We start from the raw sequence: 24044 nt of genomic DNA on the forward strand, positions 1-24044 counted from the left end.
GAAATATTAAATGGATCCTTTTCAGAAAACTTAACAAATATTACATTAAATAAATATAGATTTATTTAATATTTAATATATTATGTATTTATATATAAGTATAGATTAAAAATTAATTGGAAATTGTATAATCTAATCCTAAAGTATGAGTGGGTCAAAGCACAAATCATAGAAAACAATTACTAATTTCATTAAATATAATGACAACAATGAAACAATTTTTTAAAATGTATAAAATGAAGCCAAAACAGTATTTAGGGGAAATATTATATCTTTAAACACACATATCAATAAGAAAGAGAAAAAACAGATCAAGAAACTGGGCTGGTGAAGAGAATTCTGGAAAGTGGCAGATTAGGACAGAAAATTCCAAGCTCTTCAGATTTCACCCCAAAACAAAACAAAATAGTCCCTCAGAGCACACACAGAGTGGTTTAAAAAAAAAAATTAGGGCAGAAGAGTATCATCCTAGAACAATCTGAGAAGATCTAAAGAAAGATATCAAGATAGGAGGTTTGACCCATTCAAAGTATAAATACCTCTGAGCCAGTTCTGTTGAAACAGCAATTTACAAACCCTGGGATTATCTGAGTTGGGAAGTAGCTTTAGCTCCAGCCCCAGAAATTTTTCACCTCCCAGATCATATAGGGAGTGAGGGAAGATAGAGAAATCTCTGCTGATAAGGAATCCTTATGCTGAAGGTTCAGATGTGCTTATAGAGACTGGGTGGGCCAGAAGGAGCTAGTACACACCCAGTGAGTGCAGAAGCAGTGAGGTACTTACAGGAGGGCAGAGTTCTTGGTTTTAAGTCCCAAGTCAGAGGGGAAAACTGAAGGAGCACCTGAGGCCAAAGGCACCATCTTCTAAACCCCAGGACTAAAGGCTTCATACTGAAGCAAAAAAAAAAAAAAAAAAAAAAGGCCTCTCCTACCCAAAGGAATAATGTAAAATGGTCACTTGTCCCAAAAGAATTCATAGAAGAACTCAAAAAAATCTTTAAAAATCAAATGTGAAAGAATAAGGGAAAATAAACAAAACAATTCAAGAAAATTCTGAAAAGAGAGTCAACCAACTATAAAAGGAGATCCAGAATCTTTTTTTAATAAGCATTTTACTTTCGTTTCATTTATTTATTTGTTTGTTTTTAATTAAAAGTTTTTTTTAAACATATGCATGGATAATTTTTCAACATTAACCCTTGCAAAATCTTGTGTTCCAATTTTCCCTTCCTTCCCCCATCCTTTCCCCTAGATGATAAGTAATTCAATATATGTTCAACATGGTAGAAATATGTTAAATCCAACATATGCATGTATCTTTATACAATTATCTTGTTGCACAAGAAAAATCAAATCAAACAGGAAAAAATGAGAAAAAATAAAATGCAAACAACAAAAAGAATGAAATGCTATGTTGTGATCCACACTCAGTCCTCACAGTTTGTTTCTGGGTATAGATGGCTCTCTTCATCACAAGATCATTGGAACTGGTCTAAATCATCTCATTGCTGAAGAGAGCCATGTCCTTCAGAATGGATCATCATATAATCTTATTGTTGCCATGTACAATGATCTCCTGGTTCTGCTCATTTCACTTAGCATCAGTTCATATAAGTCTTTCCAAGTCTCTCTAAAATCATCCTGCTAGTTATTTCTTACAGAACAATAATATTCCGTAACATTCATATACCACAACTTATTCAATTGTTCTCCCACTGATGGGCAGCCACTCAGTTTCCAGTTTCTGGCCACTACAAAGAAGGCTGCCACAAACATTTTTGCACATACAAGTCCCTTTTCCTTCTTTAAAATATCTTGGGATATATGCCCAGTAGAAACACTGCTGGATCAAAGGGTATGCACAGTTTGACAGCCCTTTGGAAGTACTTCCAAATTGCTCTCCAAAATGGTTGGATCCATTCACAATTCCATCGACAATGTGTCCCAGTATTAGTTTTCCCATGTCCCCTCCAACATTTGTCATTATCTTTTCTTGTCATTTCAATCAATCTAACAGGTGTGTAGTGGTATTTCAGAGTGGCATTTCTCTGATCAGTAGTGATTTAGAGCAGTTTTTCATATGACTAGAAATGATTTCATTTTCTTCATCTGAAAATTGTTTGTTCCTTGGAGAGCCAGAATCTTAAGGAAGAAAATTCCTTTTTGTAAAGTAGAATTGAACAAGGGGAAGCCATCAAAGTTATGAGACCAAGACAAAAGAAAACAAATTATAAAGAATGAAAAAATAGAAGAGAATGTCAGATATCTTATAAGAAAAAAGCTGATTTGGAGAACAGATCAAGAAGAGAAAATATAAGAATAATCTGACTATCTGAAAGTGATGATCAAAAAAAGAATCCTGATTCAATAATACAGGAAATAATTAAATTTGTTCTTGAGTGTTAGAACAAGAGGAGAAAGTAGAAATAGAAAAAATCTGCTGATCCCCACCTGAAAGAGATCCTCCAAGGAAAACTTATATGAGCATCACAGTCAAATGCCAAAACCTCCAATTCAAGGAGAAAATATTATGAACAATGAAAAAAATTCAAAGATGGCAGAGCCACAATTAGAATTACACAGGTTCCAGCAACAGCTATATTAAAAGGATACAGATCTTGGAACTATATATATGTAAAATATCACATCCAGTAATAATCCTGAACAAAACAAACAAAAATATGGATATTCAGTGAATTGCAAGACTTTCAGGATTTTATTGCCAAAAAACCCTGAACTTAAAAGAAAATTTGACATATAAGATATATAAAATAAACATTGAAGATTAATTTCAAGGGACTCAATAAGGACAAACTATGTTTTATCATAGAAATATAAATCATATGTATAACTTGTTAGTAATTGGGTAACTAGAAAGGATAGAGGTGAGTATGATTTGGTTCTAAAAAGCAAAAAATGTGTAAGAAAGGGTAAAAAAGAGTAATCATGTTATACAAATGAAGTGCAAGAACAAGAACTATCCCAGATGAATTAGATAGGGGAGGAGGACTGGTAGTTATGGAACCCTGCTCTCATCAGGAATGGGTTAAAGATGGAACAATACATACATATATACATTTATATACACACACTCATAATGGCATAAAAATTTCCTAAATTTATAAAAAAAATAAAAAGATTAGGGAATATAGGATAAAGTGGGGTATGATTGTTGTCCTTCATTTTCAAAGAGGACTAAAATGACATTACTATGTTAGAGTCAAGTTACAGTGAGTCCAACTGTGGCTGATCAGACCCATAAAGTGGTGAATAGAAGATTAACAGAAATGAGATCAAAAGGAAGGGAAAAGATTGGGAGAAGAGAGGAAAGGAGGGATCCATGGAGGAAGGGTAGGTTAAATAATAGTAAGACAAGGTAGAAAGTAAAAGTAAAGTAAAGGAATCAGCAGGAAAAACAAATAAGAGATATAAACATAATAATTATCATCAGGAGTAGAATTTATTAGGAAAAAAACCCAGAGTAGTAATCATCAATCTCAGACAAAACTAAAGTTAAAATAAACTTAATTAAAAGAAAGGAATAGGGAAACTACTCCATTTGTCAGTTATATTAATCAATATTATTTTAGAATATTTAAAATAACTAGATAGTAAAGGTTGGAATATTTCTGTGTTATAGGAAATGATGAGTTGATGGATTTAGAAAAATATGGAAAGATTTGGACTTAGAAATGATATTGTTATCCATCATCAGAGAAACATAAGGCAAAGAAGCATTGTATGGTCTTACAAAGATGTATATGAATGGATGTTTATACATAGATGTGATTATATTTATCTATGTATATGTATGTATGTATTTATGTGTATAAATGTATATGTAAATGCATCTATACTTAATTATAGCCTTCTTGGGGGAGGGGAGGGAGGAAAGGCAGAAAAAAAGAATGAAGTAAAAAGTACAGAACAGAGAGAAATAGAATCAAAATGGGAAGGACTCATCTAATTCTCCCCCAGATCCCTTCAAATCAATAATGACTCTAAACAAATTTTAGAGCATCAGGACCCACAAAAAGAAGAACAATTTTCCAGCCAAGGCCAGGCCAAAGACAAGTTAGCAAGAAATACTTGGCATACTAGGGCGTAAGGAGAGCCCCAACCCAAGATTGAGCTTTGGGAGTCATTGAATCAATAGCTGCTGCAGTAACATTGCAATAGGAGCAGGGAGCAACCCAGAGAGTGTGACAGCAGAGCTTCTGGAGACCTTATCTCACAGGTAGAAGGGCTGGATAGCTGAGCAGAAGGAAATTGTAGGGGACCTCTTTCCTGGCACTGTAGCAGGACTCTGTTGTTGTGCTCATATTCAGATCAAGGTAGCAAGTCCTTGGAAGGATCTCTGAAAACAGCTGCACAAAACCCCTAAAGCTTGGAATATTACATCCTCCATCCTGGAAACAGAACCTTACTTTAATAAAGAGTTAAAAGTCAAGTAAGAGGCTGGGGAAATGAATAAACAACAGAAAAAGATTCTGATCATAGAAAATTACTATGGTGACAAAAAAGATCAAAATACACACTCAGAAGATGAAAAAGTCAAAGTTCCTACATCCAAAACTTCCAAGAAAAATAAGAATTGGTCTCAGGCCATAGAAAAGCTTACAGGGAATTTTGAAATTAAGACAAATCCCCCCAAAATAGGGAAAAATGTGAAGTATCTCATTGAAAAAAAAAACTGACCTGGAAAATAGATCCAGGAGAGATAATTTTAAAATAATTGGTCTACCTGAAAGTGATGATCAAAAAAAAAAAAAAAAAAAAAAAAAAAAAAAAAAAAAGATCCTGGACATCATTTTTCAAGAAATTGTTGATGAAAACTGTCCTAATATTCTAGAACCAGAAGGTAAAATAGAAATGGAAAGAATCCACCTATCACCTTTGAAAGAGATCCCATGATGAAAACTCCCAGGAATATTATAGCCAAATTATTAAACTCCCAGGTCAACGAGAAAATATTGCAAGCACCCAGAAAGAAAAAATTCAAACATAGTAGACTCACAGTCAGGATAACACAACATTTGTTTGTTTTTTTTTCTTTTTTTTTTTTCTTCTGAGGCTGGGGTTAAGTGACTTACCCAGGGTCACACAGCTAGGAAGTGTTAAGTGTCTGAGACCAGATTTGAACTCGGGTCCTCCTGAATTCAAGGCTGGTGCTCTATCCACTGTGCCACCTAGCTGCCCCGGGATAACACAACAGGATGGAAGGAAAGAGAATAGAATAAACAGGGGAACATACAGTTAGCAATAGTAATCATGAAAAGGATTTTGAAGCAAGTTTCTCTGATAAAGGCCTCATTTGTCAAATGTATAGGGAAAAAGTCAAATTTATTAAAAGAAATAATAATAGAACTATTCCTCAATTGATAAATGATCAAAAGTTATGATCTATGGTTATGATCTATGTCCAAAGGGCTATAAAATCATTTCTATCCTTTGATCTAACAGTACCACTATTATGAATCCCATGAATCCCAAAAGAGATTTTTTTAAAAGAACCTATATGCACAAAAATATTTACAGCCGTTCTTTTCTCAGGACAAAGTATTGGAAATTGAGGAGAGGCCCATCAATTAGGGAATGACTGAATAAATTGTGATATGGGATGATTATGAAAGAATATTACTGTTCTATAAGAAATGATGAGCAGGATTCTATTAGAAAAACCTGGAATGTCCTCCATTGCGAAGGTCTGGGCTAGCTCCTCTGAGGGGCTCAGAATAAGTCCTTGTCAGGATAAGCAAAAGTCCTTGCCCCAAATCAGAATGGTCTCCTTTCAGCCTGCCTGGGGTCAAAACTCTATTCCAGAGTCCATTCTCTCAGACCCAAAGCTGCTCTTCTTTTATCCTCCCAGAGAATAGGCTTGTGAGAACTCAATGGGGCGTGGGGAAATACTTCCACCAATGAACTTGCTCCTCTTAGAATTCCTAAGGTTTAAACTCCCTTTAAAGGCCTGAACCAAAGGTCTGAGCCAGAGAACTGTCAAACTGAGTTCTCACCTTGTAATTGTCCAGACAACCTGAGTTCTCACCTTCTAGTCCTAACATCTCCCCCTTTCTTTTGATTTAGAACATAGGGTAGTCATGACCTTGAAACATACATCCATCAATATGGGAGGCATTACACATAATTACATAGATTATATAAACACATAATAACATAGTAACATAATACATACCAGAAGTATGTAACAAATAACATGATCAAATAATCATAAATTGAGAATTTATAAATGTCCATAAGTCCATTGTCCATTAGTCTCATCTTGTGTTAGGAAATCCAATGATTCCTGCTGGTTTTAAAGTTCTTTAACAGTCTTCTTATTAGCCACTCTCTTTCAGTGTCAGATGTTTCTTAGATTTTCTCCTTTGTTTTGAGGTCTTTCTCTTTTTCTGTCTCTCTCCCATGGACAAGGCAAATACAACTCGTTGGCACCCATCTGATTCCTTCTCCATCTGAAGAAATACAAGCAAACCCTCTCCCCCAGGCAGTTAACCTATCTGGTCCCTTCCATTCACCACTTTCTGGGTCTCTCCACATCACCTGGCGATTATCTAAGGACAGTGGAGCTGCTCGCACTGGACACTGCCCTTCTGGTGGGTTATAAAACCTGTCTGCCAGAGCCAGTGCATCTTTGTCAAAAATTAGAAAATTAACGGTATAGAGAACTAAATTTAGAAGTTCTCTAGGGTTACCTGTGGCTCCCCCTTTCTTTTGTTTTTGGAGGAGTGTCTTAATGTCTCTGATTCTTCTTTCTACTATTGCCTGACCTTGCAGATTAAAAGGTATTCCAGTGGTGTGTAAAATCTTATACTGTGCACAAAAGTGTGCGAAATGTTTAGAACTATATGCAGGTCCATTATCTTTTTTTATTTCTTGTGGCACACCCACAAGAAGAGCTCAAGCAAAGTTGTGGGATGATCAGACTTTACTATTCTCAACAATACAATGATCCAAGATTATTGAGGATTTGTGATGAAAAATGGTATCCACACCCAAAGAAAAAACTGATTGTATCTGAATACAGACTGAACATACTTTTTAAAAAATATATTATTTTTCTTGAGAGGCTTATTTTGGGGGAGGTGGGGGGAATCTGTTTCCTTTTGTAATATGACTTTTACAGAAATGTTTTGCTTTACACAGTTTCACATGGGACTTCTCAATGAGGGGATGAGGGGAGGAAGGGGGGAAATCTGAAACAATATTTTTAAATGAATGCAAAAAATTATTATACATGTAACTGAGTAAAATAAAAATATTTTTTAAAAAAGAAAAAAGTGCACAACAGAGAACAAAAGAAAGCCTACAAAGAAGCAAAGAAAACATGGATAGCTCTGAATTCAAAGCAAACATGCAGGCTTTTTTGAAATGGAATTTTATTGTTTCATATTCTGCATCCTCTCATGTTCTGCTGTGCAAATTGCAATTTTTTTCTTTTTCTGTTCTTTTTTCTTTTTATTTTGTATTTGAGTTTTAAGTAAATAAATTATTTTTTTTTAATTAAAAGGAATTGGGCATGCAACTAAAAATACTAGAAAAAAATTTAAATCCCCAACTAAACCCCAAAATAAAAATCCTAAAACTTAAGGAAGAGATGAATAAAAGTAAAAGTTTTTAAAATTGAATTAATAAATAAAATGAGAGCTGGTTTTATTTTTTTAAAGATTTTTAAAGAAAGATAAAATTTAAATTATCATATAAAAGTGAAAAGAGTCAATATGCCACTAATGAAATCCAAGCAATTATTGAGAGCTATTTTGCCCAACTATATGCCAGTAAAACTAACAATTAAGTGAAATGTAGAATATTTCCAAAAACTATAAAATGCATATATTAACAGCAAGAAAATAAAATACTTAAATAACTCTATCTAAGAAGAGACAACTAGATTTCTCAATGGATAGAATGATGGTCCTGGAATCAGGAAGAGCTGAGTTCAAATGTAGCCTCAGATATGCACTAGCTGCATGACTCTAGGTGAGTCACTTGCCCTCTGTCTCAATCCACTGGATAAGGAAATATCAACCACTTCAGTATGTTTGCCAAGAAAACCTCTTGTAAAGTATGGACCACAGGTCTATGAAGAGTCAGATACAACTGAATAACAACATGAATCTTAGAAAGACAAATTGAAAGAGTCATAAATGAAGTCCCTTAGGAAAAAAAATATCCTGATGGATTTTTAAATGAACTTTATCAAAAATTTAAATAACAAATAATTCCAATACTATTTGAGTCATTTGGGAAAAAAAAAAAGATAAAGAGGAAAGTCTATCAAACCCCTTCTGTGCTGCAAATATAATTTTGTTACCTATATCGAGGAAAGCACAAACAGAAAGAAAAGTATAGACCCATTTCCAAATATTGAGGCAAAAATGTTAAATACAATAATAGCAAGAAGATTATAACAATAAATCACCAAATCATATACTATGACTAAGTGGGATTTATGCCAGGAATATAGGGCTGGTTCACAAATAGAAAAACTATCAGCATATTGACTATGTCAATAACAACAACAACAAAAAAAATCAACAATCATGTGATTATGTTAATAGATATAGATAAAGCTCTTGACAAAATACAATACCCTTTTCTATCAAAAACACAAGAGAACATAGGATTAAAGAGAAGCTTTTTTATAATTATAAATAGTTTCTATCTAAAACCAAGAGTAAGCATTGTTGTTAATGAAGATAAGCTAAAAAAAATCTTCCTAATAAGATCAGGGACAAAGCAAGGATATCCATTGTCACCACTATTATGCTAGCTATAGCAAGGAAACAAGAAAAAAATTAGAATATTAAAATTGGCAATGAGGAAACAAAATTATCACTATTTACAATATGATGTTACTCTTATTGAATCTAAAAAACAAGTTAAAATAATAACTTTAGCAAAGTTACAATATACAAAATAAATCCACAAGTCATTAGCATTTCTGTGAATTACCCAATAGAAAGAGAAATTACATTTAAAATAACTGTAGACAATATAAAATACTTGAGAGTCTATCTGCCAGGACAAACTCAGGAACTATATGAGCACAATCCCAAAACAAACAAATAAAGAGAACCAAACAATTAAAGAAATACTATTGTTCAAGAGATGATTCAGGCCACTTCCAATGATCTTGTGATGAAGAGAGCCATCTAAACTCAGAGAGAGGACTGTGGGAACTGAGCATGGATCACAACATAGTATTTTCATCTTTTTTGTTTGCTTGCTTGTTTATTCCTTCTCATTTTTTTTTCATTTTTGATCCGATTTTTCTTGTGCAGCACGATAATTGTATTAATATGTATGCACATATTTTACCATATTTAACATATTTTGGATTACTTGCCATCTGGGGAGGGGGAGAAGGGAAGGGAGGGAAAATTGGAACACAAGTTTTTGCAAGGGTCAGTGTTGAAAATTTGTCAATGCATATGTTTTGAAAATAAAAAGCTTTAATAAAAAAAAGAAAGAAATATTGTTCATGAGTAGGTAGAATCAATATTTTAAAGTGATAATTTCATTTAAATTAATCTACTTATTCAATGCCATACCAAACTGCCAAATAATTATTTTATAGAGCTAGAAAAAAAATTAATAGCAAAAGTCATCTAGAGCAAAAGGTTAAAAATATCAAGGGAATCCATGAAAAAAAAAAGAGGTAGGCTAGTAATTCCACATTTCAAACTATATTATAAAGCAGTAAAAATTAAACCAATCTGGTGCTAAGAAATAGAGTGGTAGATCTCTGGAATAGACCAGGTACACAATAAACACTAATAAGTGACCAGAGTAAGTTAGGGTTTGATAAATGCAAAGATTCAAGTTTGGGGGACAAGAACTTGCTATGTGACAAAAATTGCTGGGAAAACTAGAAAGTAGTTTGGCAGAAACTAAGTATAGATGAGGGTATACGAAGTGTTAAGGGAAGACTAGTATTTTTTGATGTGGAAAGCATGTGATATGGCCAGCTCTCACTATGGCTAAAGCATGAGCAGCAACCATGCCTGATAAAGAAAAATTACTGCAGAGATTTACAAGATTTTACACGAGAGATTCTCTATCCCTCTCTCTCTCTCTGTTTTTGTCTCTGTCTGTCCATTTGTCTGTCTGTTTCTTTCTCCTTTCTCTCTGTCTCTGTCTCTCATCTCTGACTCTCACTCACATATAAACACTCTCTCTCCCTTCTCCTCCTCCTCCTCCTCCTCCTCCTCCTCCTCCTCCTCCTCCTCCTCCTCCTCCTCCTCTTCCTCCTCCTCCTCCTCCTCCTCTTCCTCCTCCTCCTCCTCCTCCTCCTCCTCCTCCTCCTCCTCCTCCTCCTCCTCCTCCTCCTCCTCCTCCTCCTCCTTCTTCTTCTTCTTCTTCTTCTTCTTCTTCTTCTTCTTCTTCTTCTTCTTCTTCTTCTTCTTCTTCTTCTTCTTCTTCTTCTTCTTCTCCTCTTCTTCCTCCTCTTTCTCCTCTCTCTCTCTCTGTCTGTGTGTGTATGAGTGGCAGTAAGATTCTTGCCAAAGTCCTGCTTATTTGGATAATCCACTCAAGAACCAGTTTAGCTTCAGAAAGGGCCAAGAAATGGTTAATATATGATTCCTGCTCGACAAATCTAGGAAGATCTGGCCAAGATCTTTGATACTGTTAGTCACAATGACTTATGGAAGATCATGGCAAAATTTGGTGGATGTGAGAAATTTATCAATGTATACACCAGTTTCACCATAGCATGTTTGCACAGGTTCTGGATAATTGATGATGCTCTATTATTTTCCCAGTCAAAGTAGAGTGAAACAAGGCTGTGTGCTTATCCCTATGCTTTTTAGCATGATGTTTCCAGTAATATTATCAGATGTCTTCATCCTGCCCAGATGATCAATTTGAAAAGGTTACAAGCCAAGTCCAAAGAGGAAGAAGAGTTGATGTTCAACTTACTATTCACAAATGATTGTGAATGTAATAGTCTCTGATGCTGAGATGCAATGAAATATGGATTGATTCTCTGTGTTTGTGCTCATTTTGACCTGACAATTAATAACAAGAAAGCAAGTATCAGCAAGCACCATCCATACACGGAACCTTCGGCTACAACAAATGGGAAAATTTTGGGTGCTGTGGATAAGTTCACTTAATGACAGTATCATTTCCAGGAATGTGCACAGAGATGATAAGGTTGATATACACATAGCCAGGGTTAGCTAAGAGTTTTGAAGGCTGAGAAGGAAGTGTGGGAGAGAAGAGGTATTAGATTGCCTACCAAACTTAAGGCAACAGAGCCATTGTTCTGATCTCATTGTTGTATTCCTCTGAAATCTGGACAGTGTACCAACACCATGGCCAGGAAACTAAATTGTTTCCTTTTGAATTGTTTTAGGAAGATTTTGAAGGTCACCTGATAAGATAAGGTACTGGACACTGGGGTTCTTTTTTGCGCTAATTGACAAAGATTCAAACTCTACTATGGAGAGTGCAATTCCACTGGGTGGGCCATGTTATTTGAATGCCTAACAACATATGTTTGCCTAAAAGATTATTTTATGGAAAACTCACACTAGGCAAGAACTCACACAGAGATCAGAAGAAGTAATACAAGAACACTTCCAAAGTCTCTGAAGAACTTGGGAATCAATTGTGAGACATGGGAGACACTGGCATAGGATCCGAGACAAAGAAGGCTTTGTGCTCTGAGCAAAGCAGAATTACAGTAGCTTAAAAGAAATGTGAGATATGCAAATTGAGAGACATCTTTCTCCCAAATGTTCAGACTATTTGTGACTTCCAAGCCAGTTTTGGTCTGATTAGCAGACACACTGTATATTGACCTTGACGTAGTGATATCATTTTGTTCTTTTTGAGCATGAAGAATAACCAACCAAAGCCAACATCTCACACCAAGATAAGTTCAAAATGGGCACGTGATTTAAACCCCCCCAAAAAAATGTGATATCATAAGCAAATTAAGGGAGCATGGAAATTCTCATTTGCAAAATCTATGGATAAGGAAAAAGTTTGTGACTAAACAAAAGATAGGGAGGATTGTGGACAGTAAGATGGATAATTATGATTAGCAAATTTAAAAGGTTTTACACAAATAAAACCAATGCAACTAAAATTAAAAGGAAAACAGGAAACTTAGAGAATTTTTTATAGCAAGTTTAAAAGGCCTCAGTTCTCAAATACACAGGGAAGTGAGCCAAATATATACAAATATTAAGATTCTCCAATTGATATTGTCTACAATCCATCTTTTATGAAATATTAGTTCACAATCAAAAGACCTTTTTGCCATATTCTCAGCCCAATGGCCTCTCCACAAAGAAATCTTGTGTGATAACTTCTATTCAGTAAGACTTCAAAGGTTTTTTGATTTCAGAAATCAGTTTAGTCATTCAGGCTAAGGTATCTTACCTAATCAGCCAATTCTTGCAACACCTCTCAATCTCCCTTTGCCTAAAGCTTTCCCCCATCTTTATTGCTTTAAGCATATATAAGCCTCACTCTGAGAGTCTCTGCCTACAAAAAATGGGGCTCCCTTGTAATCAAACTCAATAAACCCCAAGACAAGTTTGATACTCTGATATTTCTTTATTCCTGCATTATCGACAATATGAACAGGGAGGATTCAAAAGAAGAAAAAGCAAAGCTGTCAGTAGGTAATGAAAAAAATGTTCTAAAACACAGTGAATTAAAATATCTCTGAGATATCATCTCATTCCTGTGACAGAAAAGAAAAATGACAAAAGCTAAAGAAGATGTGGGGAAATAGGTTACTAATGCATTGTTGGTGGAGTTGTGAACTGATCTAACCATTCTGGAGAGCAATTAGGAACCATGTCCAAAAGATGGAAAAGAATTGGAAAGTATGGGGATGCCCATTAATTAGGGAAGGGATTGGTTATTGATTAGTTGTTGTCCTTTGTTCTTGAAGAGCACCAAAATGGCTTCACTATGTTAGGGTCAAGATACAATGTGTCCAACTGTGGCTGATCAGACCAATATAAGTTAGGAATGCTCTGCTTCAGGTCAGACACAAATAATCTATGTGAACATTTGGGGTGAACTGGCTAACTTTACATATCTCATGTTCATTCTGAGTTAATTCAATTCGGCCTTGACCATAGAGCACAGCACCTTCTCTGATGTTGGGCACACCTTATTGGGCAGTCCCATGACGGGGTCTCACATGTCATGCAATGTGACCTTGAGAGTGAACTTGTATTGCTTTTTTCTGGCCACCTTGTGAGTGCAGGGATAAACACGGTGTGATCTATGATTGTGGTGGAATACTATATTCAATAGTATTGTACTATAAGAAATGATGAGCTGGATGATTTCAGAAAAATTTATGGAAATCAATATGAACTGATGCAAAGTGAAGTAAGCAGAATCAGGAGAACATTGTATACAATAACAGCAATATTACAGTGATGATTGACTGTAAAAGATAACTCCTGTGATCACTACAATGGGGGAAAATTTGGAACTCAAAGTAAATGAAACATAAACAAAACTACATCATATTCCCCTAACTGTGGATATTCCCTATCTCAACTATTTTATAGCTGATATCTTTCCATCCATCTATCTCCATCTAGCAATCTGTCTCTATCCATCCATCCATCCATCCATCCATCTACCTAACTACCTATCTCTCTATCTCTCTGTCTCCATCATTCTACATATCTGTATCTATCTATATACATATATATATCTGTATCTATCTATATATATACATATATATGTGTATATATATGTATGTATGTATATATATAAAACCTCTGTGGATTCTGATTGGATTAGACAACCCTTTTGGTCAAATTTAGCCCTGAGGTTCTGGGACACCACATTCTAGCAGATCTCAGTGATTCAGAAAGGGTTTTAAGACAGGCCCAGATTATCTATCATTGACGTCTCCTAATTCCAGGGTGGATCACCAGGAAAAATGGAACTGGAAGCCACAGCAGCTTATAAAGAGAGTCAGTAGACAAATCAGAATCAGAATCCTGTGGAGTACTTTGAAATCCCAGTGGGATCACTAAGCAAAAGATTCCATATTGATACCTCTGACCTGAAAGTTTCCAGTAGCAAATGCCTGTTGTCCTTACTAATGAAGAAGCTGAAACTGGTCAACCCCCTGACCTCAGAGTTTTGGGTTGCAGGGAAGCTAAAGTTGATCTATGTGTCCACATTAAGTTTGGGCACCAAGATAATGATCCCTGAGACTTGGGGGATAATCAGCTACTAAGAGAGACCAGTTGAGGGAAGAAACAGAGTAGACCCAAGTTTCTATGCTGATCACCATTGAGATCAGATCATGAATGACAACTACTCTTCCTGTGACAGGCTATTGTCACAAAATTAGTGACTAAGAACACCCAAGGAGGGTCTCAGGATTACACTATGTCTCCTTCCATTTAAATAAAATACATGTAGGATTTGGGGGGGGCAATCAGGCTTAAATCACTCCCCCAGGTTCACATAACTTGTAAGTGTCTGAGGTCAAATTTGAACTCAGATCCTCCTGACTCCAGAGTCAATACTATAAATTTAGAATCTTGAAGCTATAAAATTATTTCAGTCTGTCAAAATTATAATGACCAAACCTGGCTCTGAAAAGAGAAGAAAAGGTACCACAATCCTTTCTCTGTGGAGGTGGGGAACTATGGATATAGAATATTGCATTGGCTATCATTTGTTTGGTGGATGCATGATTGGTTTTGCCTAATGTCCCTCACCCTCTGTTTTTATTCTTTATTTTAAGATATGGCTCTTTGGGTAGTAAGAAAAGGAAAAGATTATTTGGAAATTAAAGTTATATATAAATAAGAGATATCAATGCATTTTAAAAATAAGATTATAAAATCTTTCTCTTCTCAAGATTCCTAGGGCAGATCATTATATACATCATCAGACTTAATTTATGTTTGTCTCACTTTTAGAGGAGTTATTTCAGTCTATTTTTTATTTTCAAAACATATGCAGATAATTTGACAGCATTGCTCCTTGCATAGTCTTGTTCTTCAGATTTTTTCCTCCTCCCCCTCACTCCCTCCTTTAGATGGCAAGTGATCTAATATACGTTAAACATGTTTAAATATATATTAAATCCAATATATATTAATATATTTATGCAATTCTCTTGCTGCACAAGAGAAATCAAATCAAAAAAGAAAGTAAATGAGTAAGAAAACAAAATGCAAGCAAACAACAAAAAGAATAAGAATGTTGTGTTGTGGTCCACATTCAGTTCCTACATTCCTCTCTTTAAGAATAGATGTCTCTTCATCACAAGAGCATTGAATTGGCATCAATCATCTCATTGTTGGAAAGAATCATGTTCACTAGAATTGATCATCATAGAATCTTGTTGCTGCCATGTATAATGATCTCCTGGTTCTTCTCACTTCACTCAGCATCAGTTCATGTAAATCTCCCCGGGGCCTCACTGAAATCATCCTGCTGCTCATTTCTTACAGAACAATAATATTCCATAGCATTCACCTACCACAATTTATTCAGCTATTCGCCAATTGATGGGCATCCACTCAGTTTCCAGTTTCTTGCCACTACAAAAAAGGCTGCCACAAATATGTTTGCACATGTGGGTCCCTTTCTCTCCTTTGAGATTTCTTTGGGATATAAGCCCAGTAGTAACACTTCTGGGTCAAAGGGTATGCACAGTTTGATAGCTCTTTGAGCAAAGTTCCAAATTGCTCTCTAGAATGGCTGGATCCATTCACAGCCCCACCAACAATGTATCAGTGTCCCAGTTTTCCCACATCCCCTCCAACATTCATCTTTGTCTTTTCCTGTCATCTTAGCCAATCTGACAGGTGTGTAATGATATCTCAGAGTTGTCTTAATTTGCATTTCTCTGATCAATAGTGATTTAGAGGACCTTCTCATATGATTAGAAATAGTTTTAGTTTCTTCATCTGAAAATTTTCATATCCTTTTACCATTTATCAATTGGACAATGGCTTGGATTCTTATAAATTTGAGTCAATTCTCTATATATTTTAGAAATGAGGCCTTTATCAGAACCCTTAAATGTAAAAATGACTTCCCAATTTATTGCTTCCCTTCTGATCTTGTCTGCATTAGTTTTGTTTGTACAAAACCTTTTTAACTTAATACAATGAAAATTATCTATCTGGTGTCCAATTATGAATTCCAGTTCTTTTTTGCACACAAATTCTTTCCTTCTCCACAGATCTGAGAGGTAAACTATCCTATGTTTTTCTAATTTGCTTATAATATCACTCTTTATGTCTAAATCATGAACCTATTTAGATTTTAGCTTGGTATATGATGTCAAGTGTGGGTTGAGCCCTAATTTCTTCCATACTAGTTTCCAATTTTCCCGGCAGTTTTTGTCAAATAGTGAGTTTTTATTGCAATAGTTGGGGCTTGGGGGTTTATCAAACACTAGATGACTGCTGCTTTATAATATAGTTTTAGGTCTGGTATAGCTTGGCCATCTTCATTTGCATTTTTTTTCATTAATTCCCTTGAAATTCTTGACCTTTTGTTCTTCCAGATGAACTTTGCTACTATTTTTTCTAGATCTGTAAAATAATTTCTTGGGAGTTAGGTTGGTATGGCACTAAATAAGTAAGTTAATTTAGGTAGTATTGTCATTTTTATTATATTCACTCAGTCTACCCATGAGCACTTGATATTTTCCAACTGATTAGGTCTGACTTTATTTGTGTGAAAAGTGTTTTGAGGTTGTGTTCGTATAGTTCCTGACTTCCCCTTGGCAGCTAGATTTCCAAATACTTTATACTATTGACAGCTATTTTGAATGGAATTTCTTTTTGTAACTCTTGCTGCTGGACTTTGTTGGTAATATATAAAAATGTTGATGATATATGTAGATTTATTTTGTAGCCTGCAACTTTGCTAAAGTTGTGAATTGTTTCTAATAGTTTTTAAATTGATACTCTAGCATTCTCTAAGTATACTATCATATCACTGGCAAAGAGTGATAATTTGATTTCCTCATTCCCAACTCTAATTCCTTTAATTTCTTTTTCTTTTATTGCCAAAGCTAATATTTCTTTTCTTTTCTTTTTTTTTCCCCTGAGGCTGGGGTTAAGTGGCTTGCCCAGGGTCACACAGCTAGGAAGTTTAAGTGTCTGAGATCATATTTGAACTCGGGTCCTCCTGAATTCAGGGCTGGTACTCTATCCACTGCGCCACCTAGCTGCCCACAAAGCTAATATTTCTAATACAATATTGAATAATAATGATGATAATGGGCAGCCTTGTTTTACTCTTGATCTTATTGGAATGGTTCTAGTTTATCCCCATTACATATGATGCTTGCTGACTGTTTTAAATAGATGCTATTGATCATTTTAAGGAAAAGCCCATTTACTCCTACACACTCTAGTGTTTTTAATACAAATGGGTTTTGGATTTTATCAAATGCTTTTTCTGCATCTATTGATCATATGATTTTTGTTAGTTTGGTTACTGATATGGTTGATTATGCTGATAGATTTCCTAACATTGAACTAGTCCTGCATTCTTGGTATAAATCCTACTTGGTCATAGTGTATTATCCTGGGGATGACTTTCTGTAATCCCGTTGCTACTATTTTATTAAGATTTTTTGCATCAATATTCATTAGGGAAATTGTTCTATAATTTTCTTTCTCTGTTTTCACCCTACTTGGTTTAGCTATCAGCACTATGCACAGCACTTTTAAGGTTTGCAGAACACTCCTCAAATATTTCATTTAACGCTCACAACAAAAATGAGGAGGGAGGTGCTCTTATTATTCCCATTTTACAGACGAAGACAGTGAGCAAAAGTGACTTACCCAGGGTCACACAGATAGTAAATATCTAAAGCAGTATTTGAATTCAGGATGTCCCCATACCTAGTGCTCTACTTAGCCCACCTAGATCTATCTATAAAATGGGGTTATTAATTAATCTTTATCTACCTTCATTTACTCATCTGCTAAATTGGAATTATAATAGTATCAGATTTGCTATTATAAAATCCAGAGTTGTATAACTTGGATTGAGGTTCAAGGTTAAGAATCAAATGAGTTAATATTTGTAAAAATCCTTTGCAAATCTAAGTTTATATAAATATTTGTTCAATTTTTGGAGTTTTTGCTCATAAGTAGCTAAGCAAACCAAAAAAGGGCCAGAGGCCAGAGCCTCCACACTCCCCCTCACTGCCCAGCAAAACTGAATACAGCTCTGATATCATACTTCTATTTCCCCCAATCTTCTCTCCAACATATGGATCTGAAGGACCTTTGCTTAGACACACTCCTGCCATTGTTCATTAGGAACCTGGGTAGGTAGGTTGAGGGCAGTGAAGAATCAAATTGAGGAGTATAAGGGTCGTGCTCTTCCCTCCCCCATTCATCGCCCCTATTGAAATCTTCATCTCCAACACAATCACATCTTCAGACATTTGTTTTTTAAATTTTTATTTTAAAGTGAATCTATTCTTTTAAAGTGAATGAAATTTCTTTTATTTTGTTTTCTAGTAGAAAAAAAGTGAAAAAAGAGACAGACATTTGTTCAGGAGGCCAGAAAGACTGTTTCTCTAGCCCTAGGGTAAGCCAGCACATCCATTTTGCCAGCCCTGAAGAGGATGTAGGAGTCCTGAGATCTCTTCCCCAACCCTGGCTTGTTTCCCTGAAAAAAGGGGTCAGGAGAGGGGTTTCCAGTGTCCCCAAGAATGCAACAGGCAATCTCCTAGGACCACAGCCCTCTGGAACAGACATTTGTTAAAACAGAAGATTGAAAAATGAGGAAAATATTTTAAAAATCAGACCTGTCTGTGTGAAGACCCTGAAAAGTTAAAATGCTCCCCAGAGAGACCATAATCCCAAAAGGGTGGTGACCCTGGACCTTCTGCCCTGGACCTCAAGTCATGAGGACTCCATAACGGAAGATGGCACCTGGCCAGTTCCCTGGGCGCAGATAAAATGGCTACTGATCCTGCCCTTCAGCACCAGGGGATGTCCACCAGTGGGGGTCTCAGCCCTGTGGGTGCCCAGGCCATAAAGGACCCAAGGGAGCAGCAAATCTAGTCTCTGTGGAGTGAGCCTCCGAGTCCAACCTGGGCAAGCTAGAGTAAGGTAGAAGTTCTGGGTTCCAGAACCAGGGCACTAGGGACATTAGTACTTGGGGGAGAGGAAGAGGAGAGGGACAGAAAGTGGGGGTAAGGCTCATCTCAGCTTGGATTCACTTGGTTGGACTTGCAGCACATGGTTCATCCTGGCTCCTTTTGAGGGAGAGGGGGAAAGAAGGGCTCAAGGAGAGGGGCAGGAGAGGGGCAGACAATACCTCCAGGACGCTTTGGGAGCCTGGGGTTTGGACATACCCAGGGATATTTACATTTCTGAAAAGTCAGGTGTCAAGCTGTTCCCAGACTGGTTCTCATAAAACCTACCATCCCCAAATGCCTGATTTGACAGTCTTTGAGGTTGAGATATCTCTCTCTGTCTCTGTCTCTCTCTCACACACACAGACACACTCACACTCACACATGTTAAACATGTGTGTTCATGGTTATACATGTAAAATGATGACATCCTGGCCATACAGCTGCCACGGACAGACAGAGGAGATCACTTGAGACTTGCTGCCGGCAGGCTATCCATCCTGGGGGTTGTCCTGGAGGAGGGGAGTCTGGGAGCTGGAAAGCTGGTCTGATTGGGGGTGTAGCCCTTCAGAAAGAGCAGCACTGGGTGTCCTCTGTGGATGAGAAGGGACCGGTTACCTCCCTTGCCACTGGCACATCCCTACCACCCTCTGCCCCCTCCCATTGCCACCAACAGGGCATCCACCCCCCTGAAGGGTTTTAAAGTCCACACATCTCCCCTTGGGGATGGTTTACTTTCTGGAATGACCCAGAGAATCCCAACTGTATGTTCTCTCTTACATATCTATTCAATCACCTGTTGTCTCCCCCATGAGAATGTACAACAAGATTGTAGAGAGCAGAGGCTATATTTTGCTCTTCTTTTTGTTCCCGTCACCTAGTAGACACCAAGTACCTAATAAGTGTGTGTTGGTTGATCGACTTTGTATAGGGTTCTTATTTTATAGATGGGGAAATGAGTGAAATCCATCAGCCCAGGCTTTCTCCATCAGGCCAGAGGCAGAGATAGGACTGAACCCCAGTCTCACCATTTGATGATAAGGGCTTTTTCTGCACTACCCTGCCTTACCTCACCTGGTGAGGAACATGGTCCCTGTCTCATTTTCCTAAACTCAGAGATATCTGTCTATCTAATTGGGATTTTCCCTCTGCCCAGATTCCCTTCCCCAAAACCTTTCTCTGTATCAGCTCTCTCTGATACTTCTCAGGTATCAGAAATACAGGCAGAGGTGTGATAGTAAATATTTAACAACCATATCTGTCAAACCCATAATGTACTTTTACATTTAAACTATATTTATTAACTCTTTCTGAAAACAAGAGACAATCAACAAAACCACACAATAAAGCCTGAACCTGCAGGGTTTGGGGATTTCCAAGTAAATGCTCACACTGAAAATTTAACAATCCCAATTACACTTAACACACCCCTGGTCTGAAATATCTCCAAATAATGCACATGATTCATTCTTGCAATTAATGTATGTTCGAACTACAGACAGATTTCCCAACCCTCACTCTCATTCTATCAGGAAAACTTTGAAATCTACATTATTATCGGTACCCAAGAGGTCCTGGTCCATGTTCAGTCCCAGAAGGCCGGGTATTGAACCCACCTAAAAATGGAGAGGGGGGCGATGAGAGAAGGCTGGACCCCCGCAGCTTAATATACAGGAAGGTCCAGTTTGGGAAAGTGTCCCCCAAAGAAAAGAAACCAGGTGTGTGGGACATATGTCTTTCCCAAAATTTAAGGCTGCCATGCTCCTAACATTTTAAGGCAGAATTACACATTTTTCCTGCTTCATTTAGTAAGTCAAAAATGTGGTCTGATTGTGATGGAATATGACGGGAGGGGAAAAATTGAGCACTATTGAAGAAATGTCCTAAAATGTCCTAATAAATGTACAAGGAAGATTTATTTTGTAAGCCCCTCAAAGACCTATCTGTCAACCCTGTTGATCCTGAACCCCTTTCAGGGTGTATCAGAGTTCTGACCTGGGGGAAAGCAAGTTAATGAAGGTGCTTGAAGTGAGCAGAACACCCAGGACTCTGATGCCAAAGGGTATTAGCAGAGTCAGCATCATGGAATGTATAGTCAACCCCCACTTGGCCAATCCCATGGCCAAGTTCACTTACGGTTGGGGGGGAGGGGTGCTGCCTCTTAAATCAATTAACAAAAACATATTTGGGGCTGGGGGCGGAGGTCTAGGGAGAGAAAGAGTGCTTGCATAAATCAGGACCCACCAGTAACCCTACCCATCAACAAGGAGAAAGCAACCATTTGAATAATTCCTCTGCAAGTCTCCTCTGAATCACTTAAGGAGAGACTAATAAACCGAATTAAGCTGGTGCCGTGTATAACCCCCTCCCTTCCTCCTCCTGGCCCACAAAGCTAAAAATATGCCAGCAGCTGGCTGCCTTCTTACAGTTGGTGCCTGAGAGGCTCCCCTGGGAGCCCCCCCAGAAGCCCCTGGGGTACCTCCCCTTTTGGGGGGAGAGAATAGGGATGAGGCACTCTTGCCTGTATACAGTGAACATTCAGGCTGTAGGAGTATAGAGCTAATTTATTCTTTCAAGCTGTCCATCAGTGATAATTATGCTAATAAGACTTCAAGGCATCCTAGCCCTCCCAATGGGTACAGATATATAACTCCAAGGCCCAGAGAGGTTAATCTGAGGCAGAACTGGAACTCGGCTCAAGTCCACATCCTGATCTCGGGCCATTTACATCACACTGCACCCCTCCCCTTCTCTGTCTCTCAGTTTTAGCCCAGAAACCTCAGCCCCTATGAGGAAAAATCCCACCATCCTCCAAGGCAATGATGCTTCAGGTTTACAGAGGGAGTCCCCCCACCCATCCAAGGCAGTCACAATCCCTAACCTGGGAGAACAATGGTACCCTTCTCCTCCAGTCCCTTCTCTCCATCCTCAGAGACTGGAGGGCAGGAGGAGACTAAGTGGGGAACCCAGCATCCTCTCAGGAGACCTAATCAGGGCTGATAGAGAAGGCTCTCAAGCTCTAGCGTTGCCCCCTGAACTCCTTTCAAGGTCCAGTACCAGCCAAAGCATGCACGGGAGAGGGAGTGCCGCATAAATCCCAAAACCAGCCAGAGGGGCCCCAGGAGGATTATTTCCCTCAATTGTAGAAGAAGCTCTAAGGGAAAAAATCCTCCCGTTTCATGGAGCTGATCAAGAGGGAGCTTTAGCTGAGCCTGTGCTTATAACCCAGCAGCATTCCCCACCTCCCACATACAATTTAAATAAGGGACTTTTATAGAAGAGAACCTGACAGGCTTTATTTTCATGTTCTAGCCTTTGCCAAGTGATTTAAGCAAATTTGTGGGGGTAGAATAAGAGAGGCCCCTGCCAAAGCACTGAGTCAAGACCAACGGATTTCACCATGTCCTGTGATCGCTAGACCCAGTATTTATTTCAGGCATTTGTACCTGTTCTCTCTGTAGATTTTTTTAAAATTTCTTTTAGATCATAAGGCGAAAGATAGGGCCGTTCTCTGTGGCTCTAAACAATCTCAGATACCAAGGAACAAACATTCAAGGGGAGGGAAAAAAAAAAGTCTGCTGATTTAAACTCAGCACAAAATGGGAAGTCAAAAGTCACTTTGTTTCAGTTCCTCCATCTGAATAATAACAATTACATGGCCAACCTCCCAGGGCAGTTGTGAGGGTATGATAATAAATGCGAGAGCTATGCTAACCTTAAAAAACTACAGAAATGAGAATTTTACTTCCTATTAAACCTTAAATTATATAAAATAGCCTTCCCCTTTCTCTACCTTTGAGACATGTTAAGTTTCCAACAAGTAACCTTTTGATACGTCACTTAAAAAATAATAGAAAAAGGAAGTGTGAAAAAGCACTGGGTTTAGAGGCAGAGGTCCTGGATTCAAATCTTACCTCTGTCTACTCCCTAGATGGATGACCTTGGACAAGGTGACGCAGGTATAATAAGTTTCAAAGGCTGGATTCACACTTGGATCCTTCTCATTTCAAAGCTAGCACTCTTTCCATCTGTGTACTTGTCACCAAAATGGCTATTTTGACAGCTGAGCTAAGGTAACAGATACATTTTTAAAGTCTGCAGGCTAAAAGAGGTGATAAGAGATAGCTAGGTGGTGCAGTAGATAAAACGCCGGACCTGCATCTCAGGCAATGTGAGTTACTTCAGTGTAAGTCACTTCACCTCGTTTTGCCTCAATTTACTCATCTGTAAAACTGAGCTAATAATAGTACCTACATCTCTCAAGGCTGTTGTGAGGATCAAAGAAGGTGATATTTGTAAAGCATTTCACAAGATTTAAAATGTTATATAGACACTAGCTCTAATTATCATTACTATTATTTTCACTAAGACCAATGGTGTATGGAATGCTCAGTATATAAATGTCATTTTACCTGGTTACCCACCTATAGTCGGGCTTCCTGTAGCACCGTCCCATTAGGAGCAGGGGTCATCAGGAATTCTGAATAGGACTGAATGGCCTCTGAATTCTTTGAGACCTTTTTATTACTACTCCAAAATAAAAAGAATGTTTCCTAGAAGATAACCAAGCTAATTTATAGTTCCAGTTGGGAATGAATACAGTTTGTTTTTTAATACGATTATTAATTTTTTTAAACCTCGATTGACCCCATGTGAAGGTTAATGCTCAAAACAGTTGATTGATTTAGGGTGGGATTTTTAAAAAAATTGGTTTAGTAATTCATTTGTTTCAAAGGTGTGTTTAAAAACTGATTTATCTTCTTCCCCCACCCCACATCCATCTAATGAATGGAAATCAATAATCAGGAATGATTCCGCCAGAGTTCAAGCCAGTCCTAAAGGCTCTCTCTAGGGACTAAAAATGAGTTGCAGACTCTGAATACAATGTGAAGAAATAAAGA

At 37.4% G+C, this 24044-nt stretch overlaps 1 protein-coding gene across 3 annotated transcripts in view; it reads right to left on the reverse strand.

Annotated features, from left to right (window-relative positions):
* Nucleotides 1–18443: 18443 nt before the first annotated feature.
* The window catches only part of SCARB1 (scavenger receptor class B member 1), a 94931-nt gene continuing 89330 nt past the window's right edge, over nucleotides 18444–24044 (reverse strand). Inside the window, exons 12-13 of one of the 3 annotated variants that reach the window (XM_074285011.1) lie at nucleotides 23568–23696; nucleotides 18444–19736 (exon numbers count right to left, since the gene is read on the reverse strand). In XM_074285011.1, the coding sequence (XP_074141112.1) occupies nucleotides 23568–23696 (129 nt within the window). In that variant the 3' untranslated portion in view covers nucleotides 18444–19736. Of the gene's footprint in view, nucleotides 19737–23555; nucleotides 23697–24044 lie in introns of all 3 variants that reach the window. The other 2 variants (XM_074285036.1, XM_074285055.1) reach the window with 2 other exon arrangements.

This window comes from Sminthopsis crassicaudata, chromosome 1 (genome assembly GCF_048593235.1).
Source record: "Sminthopsis crassicaudata isolate SCR6 chromosome 1, ASM4859323v1, whole genome shotgun sequence".
Classification (NCBI taxonomy): Eukaryota; Metazoa; Chordata; class Mammalia; order Dasyuromorphia; family Dasyuridae; genus Sminthopsis; species Sminthopsis crassicaudata.